This window comes from Hippichthys cyanospilos, chromosome 14, assembly GCF_059441005.1.
Source record: "Hippichthys cyanospilos isolate Australia breed blue-spotted pipefish chromosome 14, RoL_Hcya_1.0, whole genome shotgun sequence".
Classification (NCBI taxonomy): Eukaryota; Metazoa; Chordata; class Actinopteri; order Syngnathiformes; family Syngnathidae; genus Hippichthys; species Hippichthys cyanospilos.
The window spans coordinates 3,733,977-3,756,480 of NC_142382.1; the positions used below are offsets into that span (position 1 = coordinate 3,733,977).

General features: G+C 40.3%; 2 protein-coding genes across 6 annotated transcripts in view; both read left to right on the top strand.

Annotated features, from left to right (window-relative positions):
- The window catches only part of eml1 (EMAP like 1), a 46,094-nt gene extending 29,915 nt beyond the window's left edge, over positions 1 to 16,179 (top strand). For 3 of the 5 annotated variants that reach the window (XM_088432859.1, XM_088432857.1, XM_088432860.1), the window contains 18 exons: positions 353 to 379; positions 4,349 to 4,478; positions 5,097 to 5,246; positions 5,335 to 5,404; positions 6,049 to 6,156; positions 6,251 to 6,346; positions 6,578 to 6,712; positions 7,707 to 7,806; positions 8,074 to 8,225; positions 8,965 to 9,090; positions 9,172 to 9,303; positions 9,474 to 9,541; positions 9,980 to 10,068; positions 10,641 to 10,738; positions 10,843 to 10,930; positions 11,514 to 11,609; positions 11,690 to 11,820; positions 12,613 to 16,179. In XM_088432859.1, the coding sequence (XP_088288985.1) occupies positions 353 to 379; positions 4,349 to 4,478; positions 5,097 to 5,246; positions 5,335 to 5,404; positions 6,049 to 6,156; positions 6,251 to 6,346; positions 6,578 to 6,712; positions 7,707 to 7,806; positions 8,074 to 8,225; positions 8,965 to 9,090; positions 9,172 to 9,303; positions 9,474 to 9,541; positions 9,980 to 10,068; positions 10,641 to 10,738; positions 10,843 to 10,930; positions 11,514 to 11,609; positions 11,690 to 11,820; positions 12,613 to 12,738 (1,922 nt within the window). In that variant the 3' untranslated portion in view covers positions 12,739 to 16,179. The remainder of the gene's footprint in view (positions 1 to 352; positions 380 to 4,348; positions 4,479 to 5,096; positions 5,247 to 5,334; positions 5,405 to 6,048; positions 6,157 to 6,250; positions 6,347 to 6,577; positions 6,713 to 7,706; positions 7,807 to 8,073; positions 8,226 to 8,964; positions 9,091 to 9,171; positions 9,304 to 9,473; positions 9,542 to 9,979; positions 10,069 to 10,640; positions 10,739 to 10,842; positions 10,931 to 11,513; positions 11,610 to 11,689; positions 11,821 to 12,612) is intronic. The other 2 variants (XM_088432858.1, XM_088432861.1) reach the window with 1 other exon arrangement.
- Positions 16,180 to 18,099: 1,920 nt separating this feature from the next.
- On the top strand, positions 18,100 to 22,134 carry LOC148412590 (uncharacterized). The gene is made up of 9 exons (XM_088434061.1): positions 18,100 to 18,281; positions 19,387 to 19,532; positions 19,602 to 19,714; positions 19,802 to 19,952; positions 20,018 to 20,110; positions 20,183 to 20,224; positions 21,198 to 21,286; positions 21,356 to 21,590; positions 21,692 to 22,134. Exons 1-9 carry the CDS (start codon positions 18,224 to 18,226, stop codon positions 21,836 to 21,838), a joined length of 1,074 nt encoding a protein of 357 aa, XP_088290187.1. The 5' UTR covers positions 18,100 to 18,223; the 3' UTR covers positions 21,839 to 22,134.
- Positions 22,135 to 22,504: the final 370 nt, after the last annotated feature.

Consider the following 22,504-nt stretch of genomic DNA (forward strand, 5'->3'; position numbering starts at 1 on the left):
GATTTTTTTTAAAAAAACAAGGCTTTTAGGTGCGCCTTATAGTGCGGAAAATACGGTAAGTGTATCGATCACACCTTGCAACTCCAATATGCTGGAAATGAACCACCCAACTAAGCACGTAGACCAAAAAAAACAATTTGCGTTTTTTTCCGCTAAATTTGTTTAATAAACACGAACCTATCTCAGTTAATAAAATCCGATAAGCGGTCCCAGTGCGCGTCGGTACCGACCGAGTGGGACTTCACCGCACTGAATTGCGAAGATGCACTCAGCCGTTATAACAGACCAGGAAGTGAGGCAGCCATGACACCCCTCACCTGGTGCTTGTGTCTCTCTCTGTGACCTTTACAAGGGATGCGACGTGTGACGCACTGCAAAGGTACGATCCTCCCCCTCTAATGGCCCCTCCCCCTCACCTCCCCTCGCTCCCCGCTTCACAGCTCTCCGATGATCACGCCATTCAAAAATCCAAATTCCCTTTGATCGGAGAGTTGTCAAGACAGGAGCGGGAATGTTTTGCTAACTGTGAGCGTGTTAGCTTGATTGTTTTGAGAGCGTATTAACAAAAGACACCCTAGCTAACCTGCGGCGGCCGCGTGCCAACGCCACAACACGCCTCACTTAAAACCACGCTGGAGCATTTGTCCGCCTTGTGTTTGCGCGGTCGCTATGGTGACCGCGCAAACATTTTACGCACTCAAGCGCCCTCACTGAGATTTGAGTTCTGTGATCAGATCTTGTAGATCCGCCACTGCTCTCGTCACCGCACAAGAAATATTTGCATTGCAATATTTATCTTTTTGTTTGCTTCTGCTTAGAACTGTGTTGTTGTTGTTGTTTTTTTTTTCCCCGTTAGATTCTGTTATCAAATATATTTTGTCAAATATATCATTTTGTGTTATTTTGTGTTACGGCTTTATTTTAAGTATCTTTTCCAAACTAAGGCCCGACCGATTAATTGGCTGGATCATAACCCTTCAAACGTCAGCCAAAAATAATCAGCCAAATGTCCAAAATTCTTTGCCGATTATTTTAACTCTTTCAATGGCAAACGTTGTCAGAAAAGGCTAATGCTATAGTTAGCATTTTCACTCATTTTTTCAGAATATTGTGTGCTGTCTATGTAAACATAAGTGGTATAATATGAAAAATTGATCTCCATTCTTTAGTCAGAGTTACATGTAATGTATGTGTAGTGTTTATGACAACACTGCCATCCAATGGTCACAATTATCACTACAGTGCTCAATTGGCTTAATTATTTGGTAAGCACTAGTCAAAGGTGTCAGCTACCTTCCATAAAAAAAAACGTATTTGACAAGAATTTGATTATTTATTATTTTCTTACTATTTTAAAAGATGACAATTCTCATCCATGGCACTAAAAGAGTTAATAGTTTACCTTTGTGCTCTTAACAATTTACAGCAGTTGAATTCAAGCAACGCCGGTGCCATTATTATTAATCTTAAACATTGAGCTATATCATAATGTTGGATCCTTCAATATATTTCATGCAATTTATTGATGAAAGAATAACTTTCGAAAGATTTGTGTTAATTTAAAGAAATATGGACTCTTTTAAAGGGATAGTGTGTAATATTTAGGCCGTTTTTCATTACGGACAGCAGGGGGTGCTGCAGAAGCTGCATTTACCATTGTCCACAGCCATAACAAACATGGTTCCCTCCGGAGAAGTGCTACCCCCCCCCCATGTAATATAGTTTCATGATAACTAGACCTATGAGAATTTTTAAAACGTACTGTTGGTCTTTCAGAACACATTCATTTGCAAGTTTTTGAAGCTCACAGTCATTAAATGTATTCTTTTTTTTAATAAAAATCTTACACACTGCCCCTTTAACTCATTCACTACCAATGACTTCTATATACGTCGAAGATCAATTTTTACTAGGCCCCGGATGAATATGTGAACTCATTCGCTGCCATTGACAGTTTTAAAAGTCAAAAATGTATTTGTAACTATGCCGGTAGCGAATCAGTTTATTACATGGCGGCCACTCGCGAGGCCTCAAACCTCAGGTTGGAAACCGTCAAAAGCTTCCCCAATAGAACTTTGGATGTCTTATTCAACGTGTGACGTCGAATGGCGGTGATGAAAATCTCATTTCAAATAGAACTCCACCCCTTTGCCTTTTTTTTTTTCTGTATTCACTTAAGCTAGAACGAAGCACGCGCTGAGAGGAGCTTTCTAACGTATTTCACTTGACTTCCTCCAAACCCTTCCTCGGCACCCTCTTGCCCCCTCCCCGCATTAGTTACGGTCCAGATCGACCTCAGCCGCTCCCCCGCACCCACAGGGACCGGCGGCGGAGCCGTAACGGCGCTCTCGGCTCCGAGTTTGTGCCCACCCCCTCACGGTGGCGCGGCCAGAAAAAGAAGCGCCGCCAGGCTCGCGCCAGTCAGAAAGACTCCCAGTGTTTCTTTCCCCTCGAGGAAGACCGGGAATCAGTCGTCTCACTTTGGCCTCCAAACCAGTTACCGGAGCCCCGTAAAATCTCCCAGCCAGTATTTCCAGATTTGTTATTAACTGCCCCCCCCCCAAAGAGTAAGCGGAACTCAGCGATAACGACCAACAAACAACTGTCCTCTCATTGCACTGATCCTAAAAATGTTGTTTTCTCTCAAATTGGTTTGTTTTGGTATTTGTTGCATGGATGATCTTGCAGTTTTTCACCCTTTTTTTTTTTTTGTCTCCGTAACATTTCCATCTGCTTTTGTCTGTGTTTTTATGTCGCTTTAAAGCACAGGTGTCAAACTCAAGGCCCGGGGGCCAAAATCGGCCCGCCACATCATTTTATGTGGCCCGCCAAATGCTGATTTGATTTCAAGTTTCAAGCTAAACTTGCAGATTGTCTTAAAAAAGAAGCATTTTCTGTTCTATCTTTTGAACAGTTTTTATCGGCCTCTGTTTTCAAAACTAGGTCAAGACGTAAACCAGCAAAAACGGCGTTTTTTAAACACATGTTTTTTTTTATTTTATTTTAGGATTTTGGAGAAATTAAAAGGGTACGTTAAAATTGAAGCTTTTTTTAGACTATTTTTAGATTGATTCCGGCCCTCTAACAGACACGATAAGTACAATGCGGCCCGCGATAAAAATCAGTTTGACACCCTTGCTTTAAAGGGATGGGCCACTTATTCAGCCATTTTCAGCCGTGGAAATTTGAATTGCGATTCTTTATCACAAAAGCAGGCTTATGTCACGAATATTAGTTTTGAGTTATTGACAAAAATATGTGCATTTTGGGATTTCGACAAAAAAAAATAAAACGACCTCCATAAGGTCATTTCATTTCCAAGCTGTCAAAAGGTTCACGTCGTAATTGAAGTGTATGAAAATAAGATTAGTAGACGATGTGCAACACTGAAAGTTGAATGTGCCAAAACTTAAAAAAAAAAAAAAAAAAATGTGTTCAAACTATCTCAGTGTATTATATAACATTTTTAAAAAGAATAAAGCGCAGGATTATAATATATCAATATTAATTTTCATGGTCATAAGCCTGGTTTTGTGAAAACGCATCGCGCATATTTTCTGTGATGCATTTCGTAACTTAATTATTTTTCATGTACTATGAATATTTAAAAAAAAACAAAAACGTTTTGCCACTTGTCAATTGACAATGAAGTCGCCTGCGCGCAAAGCTGGAGTAACGACCAATCGCGGCTCAGTCGTGATTTTTCCAAGCTGAGCTGCGGTTGGTCGATTTGGTACGCGGCGATTTTCAACTATATTGCCCAATCACTTGCCGCTGATTGAAAATGACATCATATGTGCTGTACGGTCGGGGAACAACCAATCAAGGGTTCACCTGTTGGTCATGTGACATTCACAAGCTGTGATTGGCTACAGAGCCTTCAGCACGTGTGATGTCATTTTCAAGGGACAGCAAATGGCAAAAATGTGTTTTTAAATGTTAACCCTACATGAAAAATAATTTAGTGATGACACGATATCAATTTAATTAGCCAATCATTTTTACTGCTCAAAATGGCCAAGCGAACTTTCGATTTAACCTCTGCTGTGCGCCAAATATTACCGCATTACAACCATTTTTTTTTTCTGTGTTGCTTCAAGAATGTATTTCAAGTGGCAAATAAAGATGTTTTCAAAACATTTGTCTGTTTTGTAGCCTGTCATTCATCCTCTTAATTTTTTGACATCTAATAGGAGACAAATAAATCACATTTTTTTCCACCCCATCAACTATTTTCATACATCACTGCAACCAAACCAAACTGCAGTCACACAAAAACTATCAATCATGAGCCAATTTCCATTTTGCGTCTATCAAACTGATCCTCTGTCTTTTTTTTTTTTTCTAGAGGAAGGTTATGTGAAAATGTATTTAAAGGGCCGTCCCATCACCATGTTCATGCCCAAGGACCAAGTGGATGGCTACTGTCTGGAAGCCAGATCCGACCTTCCGGCCAGCAAGCTCAAACTGGAATGGGTGTATCCTTTAAAAAAGATCATTAAAAAAAAACAAAAAAAAAAAAATCAACCCTGAAATGAATTTGGCGGTGCCGTTAGTAGCTTTTCAACATTTGTGGAGTTTTTATTGATGGAGTACCGCAATTCCCCAAACATAAGACACGTTGTTACGGCATTGTTTTGAATAAAAGAAGCGTGCAGGCTGAACCTACGTCCGAGTCCATCCTGTTCACACGCAGGAAATTTTATCCCTGTTTCTTCTTCTCCATCTACTCCATAATATGTTCATAATGTGGGTCTATTCCTTTATCAGTGCTTCGTTGTTACTGCCCTTATTGTCCTATTACTATTTTTTTATTGCCTACTTTATGATTTGCTCGATTGTGTAGAACGTAAGTCCGCTCAGGGAAATGAACAGAATCAAAGTGTCTTTGTGTAGTGTTACTATGCAAATTCATCCAAACTCTTGGATCTTGAATCTGATTGTGTTTTGCTTTAGTTCTTACATTGTTGCCAAAGTCTCGGCGTGTCCTACACACGCTAACACTGAAATGACCAGAATTTGACACCTAAAATGAAGATTTTGTCCTATATTTGGGAATGACGTTGTCTATGTTTCTTGACCTTAATTATGACCAGATACGGTTACCGCGGTCGGGACTGCCGCTCCAATCTTTACCTGCTGCCCACTGGAGAAACGGTGTACTTCATTGCTTCCGTGGTCGTCCTCTTTAACGTGGACGAGCAGCTGCAGAGACACTACACCGGACACACGGACGACATCAAATGGTACGTGTGATGGAGCTGTCATTGACTCGTTCACAAAATGGCCTTTTTTTTTCTTCAACAGTTTTCAAGTCTTTTTTTTTCTCATTAGCTTGGCAGTCCACCCCGATAAAATTACCATAGCGACGGGGCAGGTGGCTGGCACCTCTTTAGAGGGAAAAGTAAGTGAATTCCAATGTCATCTGCTTCAAGTAATATGATTAATTTAAAGGTTGTAGAAGCATTATTTTATTCTTTACATCGTATATTTTAAATTGTATGATTATTGTGCTCTTGTTTTTGACGTGTATACAAAACAATAACACGAGGAGGCTAAAATTTGCATAGCTTGTCAAAACATTTTGACATTCAATATGCCATCCGGCCATCCCCTCGAAATGCTTGCAAACGGATACACACTGCATATGTCAAAGTCAGCCCATGTCGGGCTCATTTACTGCCAATAAAATTGAAAATATTATCAATTTTGAACATTAGAAAACCCAATGTTTTATCATGCATTTCCCACAATTTTTGCATGAATCTTTTCACCGGCGACTCGCGTGCAATAGAAACTTTTGTGTTTAGACCCCAAAACCGCCGGTGGGCACTAGCGGGCAATTTATGATGTTTGCAATTCTTTCAATGACTTCATTGAGTGGCTTAGCCTGACTCCCATCATGCAAAGTTCTTGCGATGCATTGTGGGATTTGTAGTTAACAAACGACTTCGATCCAAGAACTAAATTACTTCCGCGGCAAATTAATTTTATAGGTGGAGGTAGCATTGTAATTTTCACCACTCCTTGTGTGTTTTCATCTTGAAGTTAGCGCCACATATCCGCGTGTGGGACTCGGTCAGCCTCAACACCCTCCACGTTTTGGGAGCGGCTTACTTCGAGCGAGCCCTTGTCTGCTTGGCTTTCTCCAAGTCGGTGAGGAATTTTCGCAAGGACGTTTTAGCATTTAAAGGCAACGTTTGACATTCTGATCCAAATGTCATGTTATTTCTTTTTTTTTTTTTTAAAGAATGGAGGAAACACACTGTGCGTTGTTGATGACTCAAACGATCACGTGCTGTCAGTTTGGGACTGGCAGCGTGAAGACAGACTGGCTGAGGTTAAAGTAGGTTTTGTGTGTGTGTGTGTGTGTGTGTGTGTGTGTGTGTGTGTGTCCATCCATATGTGGTCAAAAATGGCTACCGGGCAGCATATGGCCTGTTTTTTACATTATCAAGCATCCTGTCATCTTTGCTCCATTTTTACTGAAAAAAAATGGCTCTTGTTGCACAGTGGATATTTTTGATAGTCTTATTTTTCATATATCTTGTTACTCTCTCCCATCTTTGGTTTTCAGACATCCAACGACACGGTGTTTGCCGCAGACTTTCACCCGACCGACAGTAACGTCCTGGTGACCTGCGGCAAGTCTCATCTCCATTTTTGGAGTTTGGAAAAAGGCATGCTAGTCAAAAAGCAAGGACTTTTTGAGGTATGAATGTCACAACAACATACGTGTTTCTAGACCATTTTTAGGGGTGCTCAAGCACCCGCCCATAAATTGAATCCTAGCAACTTCCTAGCAAGTTTTTTTTTAATGTATACCCATTTAAAACAAGCTAGAAAACAAAATTTATATATCTACTTTTTATATCCCTCCCTTCACCTAAAACATGGTTTGTTCCACCCAACCCCTCCCACTTTTCCCTGACCAATTTTCACAGATGGAATGATGCCCTCCAATGAAACTATAATGTAATCTAATTATTATTTCGGTCAATATTGAAATCACGGTTATTTGTCAATTTTTTTAAACAAGCAGTATATGAGAATGTCTTAAGGCTTGATACTTTCAAATAATAGTAATTGACTAAAATGAAGAAATTAAAGAATAATTTTTAAAAATTCACCCACGACATGGCAAAATTTGGCACACAGGGCAACACAGCTAACTTACTTACTGGGTGCAAACCAATGGAAAAAAATGAAGCCCACTGAGAACCAAGCACATTATTTACTTTTATGCAAATTGCAATGTCATTTTCGGTCTTTTCATTCCGAATTTATTCTAATTTGGGGTCTCAATTGACAGCTAGCACTGTATGTGTTAGGAATCAGGTGAGAAACCCAACGCCATTTCATACTAGCAAATCAAATTTTTGGGTGAGAAAAGCGGAGGCTTTTGTCATGCAAAAATGTCGGAAACACTGCCCCCTGGTGGTAGGAGGACAAAGTGCTTGATTTGAGATGTACGGTAGCCGGCCGTTTAAATGTTAATATTGCCGAGGATCATCTTAATTAATCGTGATCGCGATTAAAATTCGATGAATTGTGCAGCCCTAGCAGGGATTAGCGCGGCTCAACCTTTGACCCTAGAATGACCACTGCAAAACACCCTCATTTATTCTTCAACTTTAACTATTGATTTGCCGATCTGCGCTGTCGATTAATCGTTGCTGCGCCGCTCGTATGTTTGTGATTTACAGAAACAAGAGAAGCCCAAATTCGTATTATGCGTGACCTTCGCGGAAAACGGAGATACCGTCACCGGGGATTCAAGCGGAAACATCTTGGTGTGGGGAAAAGGTATCTCGATGTTTATAGATTGAAACGCTGCAGCGCGGATGACGAGGAACGACCAGCTCATCAATATGTTCCGAATTCGTCATTCGCGCAAAGCTGCCTATTTGTAACGGAACAAAACCCGAAGAGGCGCACTTGCCGCTCTCCGTCCAAAATAATCTCTCACTGATCCACTCCATCGATCCATCTGTCCGACGTTTACGAGCGAGCCGACTTTCTCTGGGCCGAAAGCTTCCCGTCCGTCTTAGCCCGTCCGCCTGTGTCACGCAGGCGCTAATCGTATCAGCCACGTCATCCACGGAGCTCACGAAGGCAGCATCTTTGCGCTCTGCACGCTGAGGAACGGCACGCTGGTGTCCGGAGGCAAAGACTGCCGACTCATCTCCTGGGACGGCGCCTACCAGCAGATCCAAACTGTCCAGGTGACAGTAAAACGAAATTCTTATGTGTTGCTGGAAATGTACATAGAAATACATTCAAATGCTTTCAACTTCCACTAGCTTAAAAATCACTCCATATATGTGTATATACTGTATGCATGTGTATATACTGTATGTATACTCAAGTTTATTTATAAAGCACATTTAGAAAGACTGTAGTAGTGCTGGACAATATCATAAAGTGCAAATAGAAACAGAAAAACACGTGATAAAACACACAGGCTTGGGGAGAACATGCAAACTCCGCACAGGAACGCTGGAGCGAGGTGGATTTGGATTGGTCCCTTTAACTGTGTGTGTGTGTGTGTGTGTGTGTGTGTGTGTGTGTATGTATATATATATATATATATATATATATATATATATATATATATATATATATATATATATATATATATATATATATCCACCTCGCTCCGGCGTTCCTGTGCGGAGTTTGCATGTTCTCCCCAAGCCTGTGTGTTTTATATATATATATATATATATATATATATATATATATATATATATATATATATATATATATATATATATATATATATATACACACAAGATTATGGATTTTGTGCAATAATTAGTGTCACCAGTAATACAACCACAATACTGTAAAATTTTAGAGCGCATGAAAGTAAAACGTTTAACTCTGCAAACGTGTGAGCAGGATAATATTTCCAAATAAATCGAGTGTTTATACGATTTGTTTTGAATGGCTTGGTTGCAGGTGCCGGATTTGTTTGGTCCCATCAGGACCGTAGCAGAGGGCAGAGGGGAGACGGTTCTCATCGGAACCACCAAGAACTTCGTTTTGCAAGGCAGCTTGGATGGAGAGTTTGTGCCCATTACTCAGGTTATTCGCTTTTCCAATCGAGCATTTCTGCACATCGATAAACACTGAATTTAAAATCCAATCTATTTCATTCGCTTTCAGGGTCACACTGATGAGTTGTGGGGTCTGGCTGCGCATCCCAACAGGCCCCACTTTCTAACGTGCGGCTATGATAGGCAAGTGTGTATGTGGGATTCGAGTTCTCATCAGCTCGTCTGGAGTAAAAACATGGAAGTGAGTCGGTCTGCACTGCCCTCTAGCGGCTTTTAGTAGAATCACATCTGTCCAAATTGCACGTTTGGCTAAATACGCTGAGTCATTTCTACGGCTATACAGTCATTTGTTTCTGTTTTTTGTTGTTGTTTGCAAGATATACCCGCCTAAACTTTTGACAATCCCATCAGGACACGGCCCAATCAGCAGACTTCCACCCATCGGGAGCCGTTGTTGCCGTAGGAACGCAAATTGGCAGGTAGGCGCTTGGAAAGACTTCTCAAAGAGAAACGTATACAGTATATCATTTATACAGTATATACATCCATTTTTTGAAGCCGCTTATCCTCGCAAGAGCTTAAAGCAGTCGGTGGGGGACAGCCCCAACTCGTTGCCAGCCACTCGCAGGGCGGACAGAGACAAACGCAGCCAATCCCACCTAAGGACAACTTAGTATGCCCAATACAACCTGAAATGCATGTTTTTAGAGTGCGAAAGGAAGAGAAGCCACGCGGGCTTGGGGAGAACATGCAAACTTCACACAGGAAGGCCGGAGCGAGCGCATATGTGTATACTGTACATCTACATATAAAGTACATATAAAGTATACCTAAATGTGGTAGTTAAAAAATATTTTCAACCATTATTTTGAATATGTTGAGCAACAAGTTTCTTTTTTTGTCTCCTTGTCCTGCAGGTGGCTGGTACTGGACACCGACTCAAAGGATTTAGTCGCGGTGCACACAGATGGAAACGAACAGCTTTCTGCGATGAGATTTGGCCCAGGTTTGCACTTTTTACATACAAAAGATGTGCAATTTATCTTCAATTTGTTATATGTTTTTCCTCACTAGAGTGTATTCCTTTTTTTTTTTTTTTTTTTTTAGTTGTTGTCGTATTTAGTTTTGGAAGACTTAGACAACTCCTGGACCTGTTGCTGTACACTGGGCGTTTAATCAACTTGCGTTGCCCATGTCATGCTAGCTGGCACTAAGCTAACAATCAAAGGTTTCCCAGGTCCAGCTTCCCAAATTTGCAAACTCCCGTTGCACTAATGTGTCAAAGTAACAACAAAGGCGTTGATTCACTGCCCGGATGGCCTTCATTGGACTGATTTCACTTAACAGCTCAATATCACGCTTCATTGGCTAGCTAAAACACGCAAAAACATTTCCTCCCTGACAACAATACTGTATGCTATGACGCATTTGAGTTGACTGGGAAAATTCAGATTTGGCTTTTGTTTCATGTTTCATATTTAATCAATGGAATGTTTTTTGTGCAACTCACTAGTAAATTTTTATGAGGACGTGTACCGTGATATTTTCCCAACGTTTACCTGTTAAAAAAAAATATAGATGGCAACTTCCTGGCCATCGGCTCCCATGACAGCTACATCTATATCTATGCCGTGGCGGAAAATGGCAGGAAGTACAGCAGAGTGGGCAAGTGTTCAGTGAGTGTCTCTAAGTTATTACTTTGTATTCAAACTCGAAGTCTCACATAGCGCTGGACCTCGTTTTTACAATTTTGATATTTTGTATCCACATTTTTGTCCAGGGTCACTCCAGTTTCATCACCCATCTGGACTGGTCAGTGGAATCGCAGTACTTGGTTTCCAACTCGGGAGACTATGAAATATTGTACTGTAAGTGTCGACACGTGTTTACTAAAAACATGCTGTTAAAATGCATTTGGTTTTCATTTTTGGGCGGGTCTTATGTTAGAAGAATTACGGTAAGTAGCAAATCCCGCCTGTTTTCAGCTAGCTCTTTTGTCACGAGCTGTTGACTGAAAATAACATCGCAAGTTGCTCAGGTGATGAACTCGGACATTGGTTCAGGCCGCTCGCTTATTTTATTGAGAATAATGCCGTCACGACCTCAGATAACAACAAGCGTTGTTAATAAACTAGCCCATTCCATTACCCTAATCGCTGCCGTCGAAAAAAATTATGATATTTAAGTTAGCGTTTATAAGACGCACCCATACTTTTGGCTTTCATTTTTGCGTGTTATATTAGGCGGTAATCGGCAAATCCTACCTGATTCTAGAGATCTCGCAGGGCGGCCATTTTGTCTCTAGCCGTTGACTGAAAATGACCTCACAATTTGCTCAAGTAACGACCAATCGCGGCTCAGCTGTTTTCTAGGTTTGCTCATACATAGAACAAATTTGCGTGTGTGTGTGTGTGTGTGTGTGTGTGCGCGCGTGTGTGTGTGTCCTCATAGGGATCCCCTCCGTGTGCAAGCAGGTGGTCAGCATGGAGACCATCAGAGATATCGAATGGGCAACACATACCTGCACGCTAGGCTTTCAGGTTTTTGGTACGTTTCATCTGCTCTTCCTCGTTTCTCGACGTTAGCACGTCATTCGGGGTTACTAATATACGCGTGTATCGGATCAGGCATGTGGTCCGACGGCTCGGACGGCACCGACATCAATGCTGGCAGCAGATCCAACGATAAGAGCCTCCTCGCCACCGGGGATGACTTCGGGAAGGTCCACCTTTTCTCCTTCCCGTGTTCTCAGTTCAGGGTAAATCTTCGTCTTTTTTAAAACGTTGAAGACACATTTTCCTGTTTTCCTGCCATGGACGATCATTTTCGTTATGTAAAATACTTAAGTTGCGTGCCAGTGAAATTTTCCATATAAAATGAAGGGCTTTGGATTAATGTTTACACCTAAAAAAAATGGTAAAATTGTGTCGTTGTGATTGAATAAGTTCAAGATGGGAGGTATGCAATACAGAATACATATTTTAAACATACCCCTGAAAGGTCATTATAATTTTGTTATTACGTATATTGAGGATAAAATAGTCAAGTTTATTTGTGTAGCCCTGAATCAGCGCGGTCTCAAAGGGCTTCACAGGTGAAAAAGTTGTCATACAGAACATCATAAATACGCGACAGCATACTCGGAACAAAGCTCCCAGAAGAGGAAGGAAAAACTCAAAAAGCTCATCTGGGGAAAATAAAAAGCCTTCAGAAGGGACCGCAGGTGGGAGGAGCCCCCTTTTAGCAGGCTTTCTCCTGGTATTAGCAAATCTAATTTCATATTTGCTTCAGCCGTGGCGGGAACAGTATGTTTTTCAAATTAAGGGAAAATTAATTGGAACATGAAGCGACTTACCGTGTCATCGGGATGCTTTTGCAAAACGTATGCCTTTATTTCGTTGAAATTGTTCAATCGCTGTTTGGCAGATGAGCCGGAAAATCCAAAATCTGGCGGGGCTGCTGTCTTTCTGAGACAAAACGGACACGACGGCGGACACAAATTGAACGTTTTGGAACACATTAACATGAAAGCGCGTCGGCTGCGTTTCAGGCTCCCAGCCACGTTTACGGCGGGCACAGCAGTCACGTGACCAACGTGACCTTCCTGTATAACGACAGTTGCCTGGTGTCCACCGGAGGCAAGGACATGAGCGTGATGCAATGGAGGATAGTCTGAGCCAACAAAGTCGCGACGTGGACTTCCCTCCGCCGCCGCTCGCCCCGAGCGGAAGCCAAACCCGACTGCGCTGCCGAGGAAGCGATTGAAACGGCCAATAACGCGGATGTGAAGTGAGGTGAATTAACACGGGCTTTTGTTTGCGGGGCTGCTTTCACGTCCGTGCCCAGATCGCTTGCTCAAGTGTGATGCGTTGCTTCCCATTTTAAGTTTTTTTTCGTCTTTTTTCGACAAACTGGCGTCCGGTTGTCCCGACCCTAAAGTGACAATGTGTGCAATTTAGTATATATATATATATATATATATATATATATATATATATATATTTTAGGGCTGCACAATTATTTAAGATGATCCTCCACAATATCAACATTTAAAAAGCCAGCCACCGTACATCTCCAATCAAGCACTATGTCATCCTACCACTAGGGGGCAATGTTTCCTTCCCGCTTGTTTGCGTGACAAAAGCCTCTGCTTTTCTCACCCGAATATATTATTTACCAGTGTGAAATGGCGTTCAGTTTATCCCCTGATTCCTAATATATACAGTGCTAGCTGTCAATTGAGACCCATTTTGAAAAATCCGATTAATAAATTCGGACCGTAAATGACATTGACTGCTAATTGACTAAAATTTGCTTAGAAGTAAATAATGTGTATGGTTCTAAGTCGGCTTCTTTTTTTTTTTTTTTTAAGTAAGTTAGCTGTGTTGCCCTTTGTGCCAAGTTTTTGCCACGTCATGGGTGAATTTGTTTGAATTATTACTTACTTTATTGATTTATTTTAGTTTATTATTATTATTTGTAATATCAAGCCTTGAACCCTTGTAAATGGACCAATATTGACCAAAGTAATGGTGATTATTATTTTGGACACAATCATGCAGCCCTAATACACACATATATGTATATCGGTAAATCTCACACATTGTCCCTTTAGCTAATTCAATCCCAACGGCATATTTTTACATTTCATTTACATATGTTTCTGTTTTGTTTTTTGTTTGTTTTTGAAGGGTCCACATGGTCAAGCGCAGGCAGTTGTTTACATTTTTTTCAAGTGTTTGGCCAAAAGACGGTTTAAAAACAGCAGGTACTTGATGAATTAAGAACTAAAGTAATTGATTTTAGATTGATTACTCTTAAGTACCAATATAACCGCTTACTTTAGCGGATTAAGTCCTAAAGTGATACATTCCTTTAGGTATTTAATCACTAAAGTAATCAGTACTTTATAGTTAAGTACTGACGTAATCTATTATTATTGGTACTTAATTGTTATTGATCTTTGGTCGATTAAAATTCAGCGACACTGTAACCGATTTCAGGGGGGAATTAAATGTTAAAGTAATCAATGGCTTGAAATACTGAAGTACTCAAATGATCAATAATTTGGGGCGATTAAGTACTGAAATATACATTAATTTCTGTACTAAAGTAATTAAGAACTTAAACACTACAGTAATGGACTACTTTATTACGTACAAGGCGTACCTGGGATTGAATGTCTGGACTCTTAAGATTGTAAAAATACGTATTTGGGATTGAATGGGTAAATTGTAGCGTGAAACGTACCTTACACCCCTCCGCCCAAAATAGTGTACACAGAGGATAACGCTGCCCTCTAGTGGAGAAGCATTTAACTGCATCGCATGTCACTGGCTCGACTCGAGGAACAAAAATACACTTTTTGTAGAAAATATTATCTGGACCAATTAAGTGAAATTGAAAACAAAAAGTACAGTGGAACCTTTATTTACGAACATCTCTCGTTAGGGAAAAACTCAGGTTACAAAACGGCCTCTTCTGAAAAATATTGTCTTGAATGAAAGCGCGGGATACGAAAGGCGAAAAAACGATTTGCCCCGATGTTTACCGTGGTTTTGAGCCTTTCGTCCGTACACACTACGCCCACCCTTTCCAACGATCGTTCGGAACTAACAAACATCAACTCTGACGTTAGCTACCGCTAACATTGTACAGAATCGCCTAAAAACACACACACACCACTGTAAACAAAGCGCTTTACGCTTCCTCTTGAATCGCTAGTTAACTAGCGCGCTGTTGCGTCTGATGTTAGCTCAGTTAGCACGTTAGCAAAAAGGCTGAACAACTGACAGCAAGTACTTTGCATGACCTTAAATCCAAACTGAATTTAGATGCTCCAAATTCTCGCTCCTTGGACGCCTAAAAACGTACAAATAAAACGGTGTAAACACGCACCACCAATACACCAGCGCCATCTTAAGGCAAAGAAATAAACCGCATTCTAATGATCAACCGCTAGAATCAATAATATGGATTTAAAAGGTTTAGGAGCATTTTCGGGGAGCTTGGAACAGATTAGGATATTTACATGAAAAAAAAGCCCTTCAACTTACCAAAATTTCATGTTATGAAATGACTTTTGGAACTAAATTTGACATTAGCTATGGCTAATAATGTACATATTCGCATTAAAACACATACTTAGTTAGCACTTTGGGCTGCTGTAAACAAAGCGCTGAACACTTCCTCTTGAATCGCTAGATAACTAGCGCGCTGTCATGCCTGACATTAGCGTCGTTAGCATGTTAGCGAGAAGGCTGAGCAACACAACACACATGAAGTACTCTGCACGACCTTGAACCTAAACTTAACGCTCGAAATTAAACAAACATTATTGCTCTTGTGGACTTGTAAATGATGCCTTAATGAATGAATATGTAAATAAAAATGTCCAAATAAAACGACCTATAGAAAGTTGTCTGCACGCGCCATCAATACAACAGTGCCATAAATTGCATTTATATTATTATCTGCTACAATTAATATTATACATTTAAAGGGTTTAGGGGCGTTTTTTTTGGACTATTTACATGTAAAACGCACATCTACTAACGAAAAATTCCCATTGCGAGACATCTGGAATGAATTAATTTCGGAAGTAGAGGTACCGCTGTACTTTTTCTTCCTTTTTTTTTTTTTTAAACCAGAATAAAGGAAACTTTTTGTTGGATTGGAATCCATAATAGATAGAAGGATGGACTTATTTATTGCTCCTCGTAGACTAGTTCATTTTCACCGAAAGCTAAAATGCTCAGTTTTGTTGAGTTCAACTCTTTCTACCGTCGACTGCAGCCATGGAGTGAAATGAAATGACCGTAACACTGTAACTTGTCATCCAACTTTGTTTTTTTGTTTTTTTATGTATAATCGATGAAAAGACACATTCAAAGACATCAAGTAATATTCTTTTCCAACCCTCTGATTTGAGAATATTCTACTGCGCATTTACATTTCACGCTCAGAATATTGCTTCGATTTGGAGTCCAAAGAATGCGGCTAACCGCTGTGAACTGTTTTCCCATGATGCACCTGGATCCGCAATTAACACTGAACAATTAACATGTCTGACAGATAAAACCAAATAAAACTCATTGGATTATGTCCAAAAAACATGCTTGTGGCTCACATTTTTTTTATTGTTCTTATTCATTTTGGCGTGTGATTGAAAGCTACACGCTCATTTTTTTTTATGTGATGAAGAAGCAAACAAACATCAATGGATGTTTTTTAAAACTGTAATCTAAACATTCCGAGTGGTTTGATAATCCACCTCATAAGAGAAAAAATCCGGCATATTTAGAAAACGTCCTTAAAATTCAAAAGAAAATCAACAAAGGGATTACAACAGCATTTTAACTATTCATTGTTGTTTAATCCCTGGGGGAATTTTTGACCCAACTCGGGCTTTTTGATGTGTGATATCATAGGAAAAGCATATAAAAAAAAAACACAAGGAGGCTAAAATATTGCATGGATTGTGAAAACATGACAACTTTCAACATGCCACACCCCCAATCCCTTCGAAATGCTTGCAAACGGGAGGTTGAGAGGGACACCCTTAAAGGTGTCAAATTTAGCCCATGTTGGGCTCATTTACTGCCAATACTTTCAAAATTGGAAATACAGTGATCCCCCTACTTCACAGTTAATGGGGGGTGTCAACCCCCCCACGAAACCCGCGAAGTAGGGTATCAGTTCCTAGATTTCTATGTACGCGCCAATATAGCCGCAGTAACCAGAAACAATCCTTTTTTTTTGCGAATTTTATTTCCTTTCTCCTATTATTTAACATTACATTATCCTTATTAACATTATTCTATATTCATTAAATAACTAATATTACTTAGTTGGTTGAGAATTTGATCTCAGTACCGGTTATCTGCCCCAAGACTCCGGTGAAAGAGTACGCATCACGTCATCACGTTGAACTTCACATTTATTTTGGCTCATGTATGGTGTATCATGTAGTATCTGTTGAATAATGAATCAACAACAATCTTAAAGTCAGTCAACTAACATATAAACACTTGCCTAACTTTAATCTATGAATTTACTGTATTTTTAGCCGACATTAGCGGGTTAGCAACAACTAACAACAACTACTTAGCGGGTTAGCAACAACTACTACTAACTATAAAGTGCAACCTCTACACAAACGAAAACAAACAGAATAAACACTCATCGCTTACTAGACATAGGCAGTAGCGCGCGCGTTATCAACATAAATGATAATAAACTATAAATATGAGCTTACGTTGTCGTTCTCTACGTCACCGTAACGAGCCGAATGACGCACAGAGAACGTAATACAGGAAACGGAAATGCAACGCGACCCGACAAATTAAAAGTACAATTTTCAAAATAAGATAACACGTCACGAACTCTAACGCTTAAAGAATTCTTAACATAGTTATTAACTAATATTACTTAGTTATTTGATGAATACAGTACTGCATAATGTACTTTTTTGCTTTTTTTCACACACGCACACACACGTCCAGAAATGTTATTTTGAGTCCACAGGTTTTGTCAGGTGTACCCAAATGTAGCAAACGAAGGAACACGTTGTCCAGGAAGTGTCTGAGTCATGGATATCCATGTGATTCAATGTATCATTATAAGTTTTGCAAAAACATTTCTCTTCAAAGAACGCAAGCTTTGAAACAACCTTATGAAACGTTTGCTTTCCGCCATGTTTGACTGTAGCAGTATGAGCTATGTGACCTTGACGGTGCCTGACTAAAATTCAAACACAAAAAAAGTGATTTAAAGAAAATTTGCAATACATATATTTTAATATATATGACAATATGTCAACAACAAGCCATATTATAATGTGTTTATTGTGCGTCTATATTGATGTGGAATTGTGACGCTTCTCTGTATTGATCTTAAAGCAGTTGTTGGTCTTTTAGGCGTAAACGTGTCGGCGTTATCGTAGTTTTTTTTTTTTTTCAACCTTAATATACGTCATCATGAAAGACGCCATCGTCCTTGAGGGCGTGTCGTTTGGGGTTTATTAAGCGTCAGCGCTTCCAGTCCGACGCCCATTGGTTCCAGGGGAGGTGCAGGTCTTCTTTTGGATTCTACCGCAAGTTCGCAAGTCAAGCGTCTGTCCCAACTGCCTGTCCGTAAGTCGAATAGCCGGAGGCTTCAAGATGATCCATCAAGCCAAAGGTTGTCTCCTTCTTGTCTTCACTGTCCTTCTGAGCCGCGGTGAGATTGACATTCATTTCATTAAGATGATTTTTTTTTCTTTAAATTTCAGCTAACTCTTTGATTCATCGCTGTGAATTGAATTCTTATTTTCGACCGTAAAACGTGACCTTTAATTCTGAATACTGCCCTTGTGTTTTTATTTACGTTTTTCCGCGTCATATTTGATTTTACGCGAATATGTGACGTTAAATCAGGGATCGTTTTTTTTTCGAATTTAGTGCTTAAAAACGCTTGAATTTGGCCTGGTGATGGGTTCAAGTAATTCAACAAGAAATCTTTTTTTTCCCCTCCTCGCAAAATGAATTTCTTTCATATGCAGTCCCGCAAGTGAAGTTTAAAAAACAGCGTTCCTGTCTCGCAAACGAGAGAAAAATAGCATGCCTGTGTGACAATACTGACCTCTCGTGGACAAGAATATAACAGCAATCCCCTGATACGTGCACACGAAAGCGGCAACGTTGTCGGAACCAGCTTAGATCTTTGATTTGACAAAAAAGTCCCAGTATTTATTTCAACATGTAATTCTTTCAACATTTATTACATTTTGTCCATCTTGTCCCGCATTGTTTCACAAAATACTCATGTCATTCCTCCTGACTTGATAATTATATTAAATGTTTATCAGACATCCAACCGGAGGTTTTTCATTAAAGGGACAGTGTGTACAATTTTGAGCGTTTTTCATTAAAAAGGATACATCAAATGATTGTAAATGTAAAAACTTGCAAAGAAATGTGTTTTTAATGATCAACAGTATGTTTTAAATATAATCGTAGGTCTAGTTATCATTAAATTAGATTACATGATGGTGGCACTTCTCGGGTGGCGGCCATGTTTATCATAGCTACCGACAATGGTAACTGCAGCACCATCAGCGCCTCCTGCTGTCCGTAATGTAAAATGGTCTAAATCTTACGCGCTGTCCCTTAAAAAAAAAAAAAAAGTATGTTTTAAAAGGCAAGCTTTAAAAATGTCTGGTAATATATTAAAGTAATAAGTTGCTTCAGGTGGTTTAGTCTAAAGTAATTAAGTAAGCAGGTAATAAGTAATGGATTACTTCTGTACTTCCTTGATTCAAGTCTGTTGTTGATTTTCTTTCCAGGGCATTGTGCGTGTCCCACAGGCTGGCTGGACCACCAGGACAATTGTTACTACATCTCCGGGGACACCAAGACGTGGAGGGAGGCCAACGCCCACTGCCTGTCACGTGACAGCAACCTGACCAGTATTCTGGACGACGACGAGAAGGTCGCGTGAGCTCGCTTCCACTTCATCTAAGTCATGAGTACCAGATCCATATTGCGTGATGGCTTGCAGGAATGGTTGAGGACAACATTGGGACGGGGCAAGGCCTGGCTGGGCCTGACGGACGAGGACGCCGAGGGAGTGTGGAGGTGGACCGACGGAAGTCCCTTCCGACAAGCCGTGGCGTAAGTGAAGATCCCTCCTGGTCGTTTGTTGCTAGGAAGATTCTATTTGGCAGGATCTCTGTGTGAAATGTTTTTTTTTTTGGGCAGGAACTGGGGGAAAGGTCAACCCAACACCAACCGCAAGCGGGGCGCACACTGCGCCGCGGCGGCGGCCAACGAAGGGGGTCGCTGGTACGACTACGACTGCGACAGCACCAGGGAGAACTACGTCTGCAAACGAGCCAAACTGGTGACAATCGTGAGTCGCCATCGGCGGGAAAACGGGAGCGACGCTAAGCTAACGGCGCCGCGGCTCGCTCTCAGGTGGTGCCGCACGCCCCTGGACCGCTGGACGCAAACTTAGAGCTGGCAGTGGAGGTGGTCACCGAGATGGCCGTCGCTGGAAAGGTCGTGACCGTGAGTGGTCGCCCGGCAAAATGGGCGTGAGCTCACCGCGACGCCAACCGTCTTGTTTCGTTTCCCCCAAAGGTCGAAAAGAAGCCGGAGCCCATCGTCATGGAAACTGCCGGGGTGTGTGTCATTTTTTGTCGATTTATGAGCTAGTTCAATTCCAGCGACGTGTCTATACGGCTTTGCAGTCCAGCATTCATTGTAATATATTACTAAAGGTAATGGATTATGTTTTCTCCTTTAGCACTAAAGTTATCAATTCAGTACTAAAAGTCCTAACATAATCACATAGGTACTTACAGTAAACAATCAATTACTTTAGTACTTAATTCCCCCTACTAAATGACCCAAAGTAATTTATTAATCCATAAAGTAATGGAATACTTTGGCACTTAAAATACCTAAAAAAGGAGCAGTTCACCACTTAGTGATTCATTATTTAACAACATAAAGTCGTCAATTACTTTGCTACCTGCCATTTTTAGACAGAAAAAATATATATATATATATATATATATGTGTGTTATCATTTATTATACTAAATTCATAAATACATTATTATAATATAGTATATAAATTATCTATAAAAATACTACTGTAATTTATAATAAACTTATAAAGTACATATATATTTAGTATAAATAAAAAAATATATAGTACAAATAAAAAATCTATAAAAAATGTATATATTACTCTAATTATATACATATATATCGTGTGTGTCAAAGTAGTTTTAGCTTGGGGGCCGCATAGAGGAAAATCTAATCCCAAGAGGGCTAGCCCATTAAAATCACATATATTCATATAACTTTAAAAGCAACAACTTCAGATTTATTATTCTTTTTGAATACTGTCCAAACTAGTACAAGCACATCTCTATTAATAAGAAAAATGTCAAAAGTTTATTGATTATAATAATAACTGGCCCGCGGGCCGTATGTTTGACACCCTGGTTTAATAAAAAAAATGGACCTTTTCCTGTTTGTTTGGGTTTTTTTGGGTTTTTTTTTTGTTGTAAAGACAGTTTTTTTTTTGGCACACCTGTAGTTGGTACATGCTCATTTCTTGAGAATCGCCCCAATTTCTCCTGTAGCCCAACGCTCGAATCGGGGAGCTGCTCGGAGGTCTCCGTGTGGGTAACATCCTCATCGTCAGAGGGCGGGTCAAAAAGAACCCAAGAGAGTAGGTCAAGCACATCGTCCACAAAGAAGGCTGTCACCATGGCAACGTGTTTGGGCTTTTGTGTTGCAGGTTTGCCGTTGACCTCTACTATGGAAATAGCTTAAGGGACCACAGTGACCTGAACTGGGTCACGTATGTGATCTACCAAGGTTCCGACTGCATCGCGCTGCACCTGAACCCTCGCTTCAGGGACAGACCGCTTGCCAAGAAATTTGTGAGGATCTCCCGTTTGTGTAGCCTGGGCTGGACTCCAATGGAGACAGCGCAGGACTTTTTCCCTTTTGTACCCGCCCAGTTTTTTGAGGTAACTTCAACTATTGTCATCGCAAAGTTGTTTGCTATGGAAAACGTTGGTTTCCTGCTTCAAAGTTCTCAAGTGGCGTTTTGCTCCCCCTTGTGGTTCAGATGCGCATCCGCTGCGACAGGGACTCTTTCCACGTGAGCGTCGGCGCCAACTTCCACGTGGACTACAAGTACCGAGTGGGCCTGGATCAGATCAGACGTGTGACGGTGAGAGGTGACGTCACGCTGGAAAGCGTCGCGTTGGTTTGACGTCACTACAGCTACAAAAGCCACATTTCCTGTTGTCGTCACATTATGTATATTCATCATTTTATCCACATATATTAAGATGTTATTTGATCCTGATTTTTTTTTCTGTACACACTGATCTTTGCTGCCACCTACTGTATGACTCTGACATTGACCGTGTTTATCGATGCTGCAAGAGATCACACCGAATGTTGTTTGTTAGATTCATTTCCTGTGATTTTTTTTTCTCCATTTTTGCGCCATTGTAATGTAAACTCGTTTCTTCATTTTAATCAAATAAAACAACATTAAAAGTTTGTTTTTCTCCTTTTGTATTCTAAATCAGGGCTGATGTTGCATGTAGGAAATTCTATCACCATACATGCGCGGTTCTTGAAAATTTGACACCTGTGACAATTTTTCTTGCTCAGATGGAAGTCTTGATTGACAGATGAAAAAAACGTAATATACTTCCATTGCACCAGCCTTTTATCTTTGAAAAAAAACGCAATATACTTCCATTGCACCAGCCTTTTATCTTTAATCCAAGAGCCACGGTCATTAAAATACATAAAATACTAATAAATTCTACTCATTGATTTTCATCTTAGTCACGCAAAGATGAGTAAACTACAACAACTTGTGCAATTGTGCTTATATAATATATATAGTATATTTTAAGATAAT

Bases quoted from the DNA above. Each gene is read 5' to 3' on its own strand.
- LOC148412590 (XM_088434061.1), top strand. From the start codon at position 18,224: ATGATCCATCAAGCCAAAGGTTGTCTCCTTCTTGTCTTCACTGTCCTT. The intron at 19,953-20,017 runs GTGAGTCGCCAT...GCTCGCTCTCAG, and splicing joins GAGCCAAACTGGTGACAATC to GTGGTGCCGCACGCCCCTGG. The intron at 20,111-20,182 runs GTGAGTGGTCGC...TTTCCCCCAAAG, and splicing joins TCGCTGGAAAGGTCGTGACC to GTCGAAAAGAAGCCGGAGCC.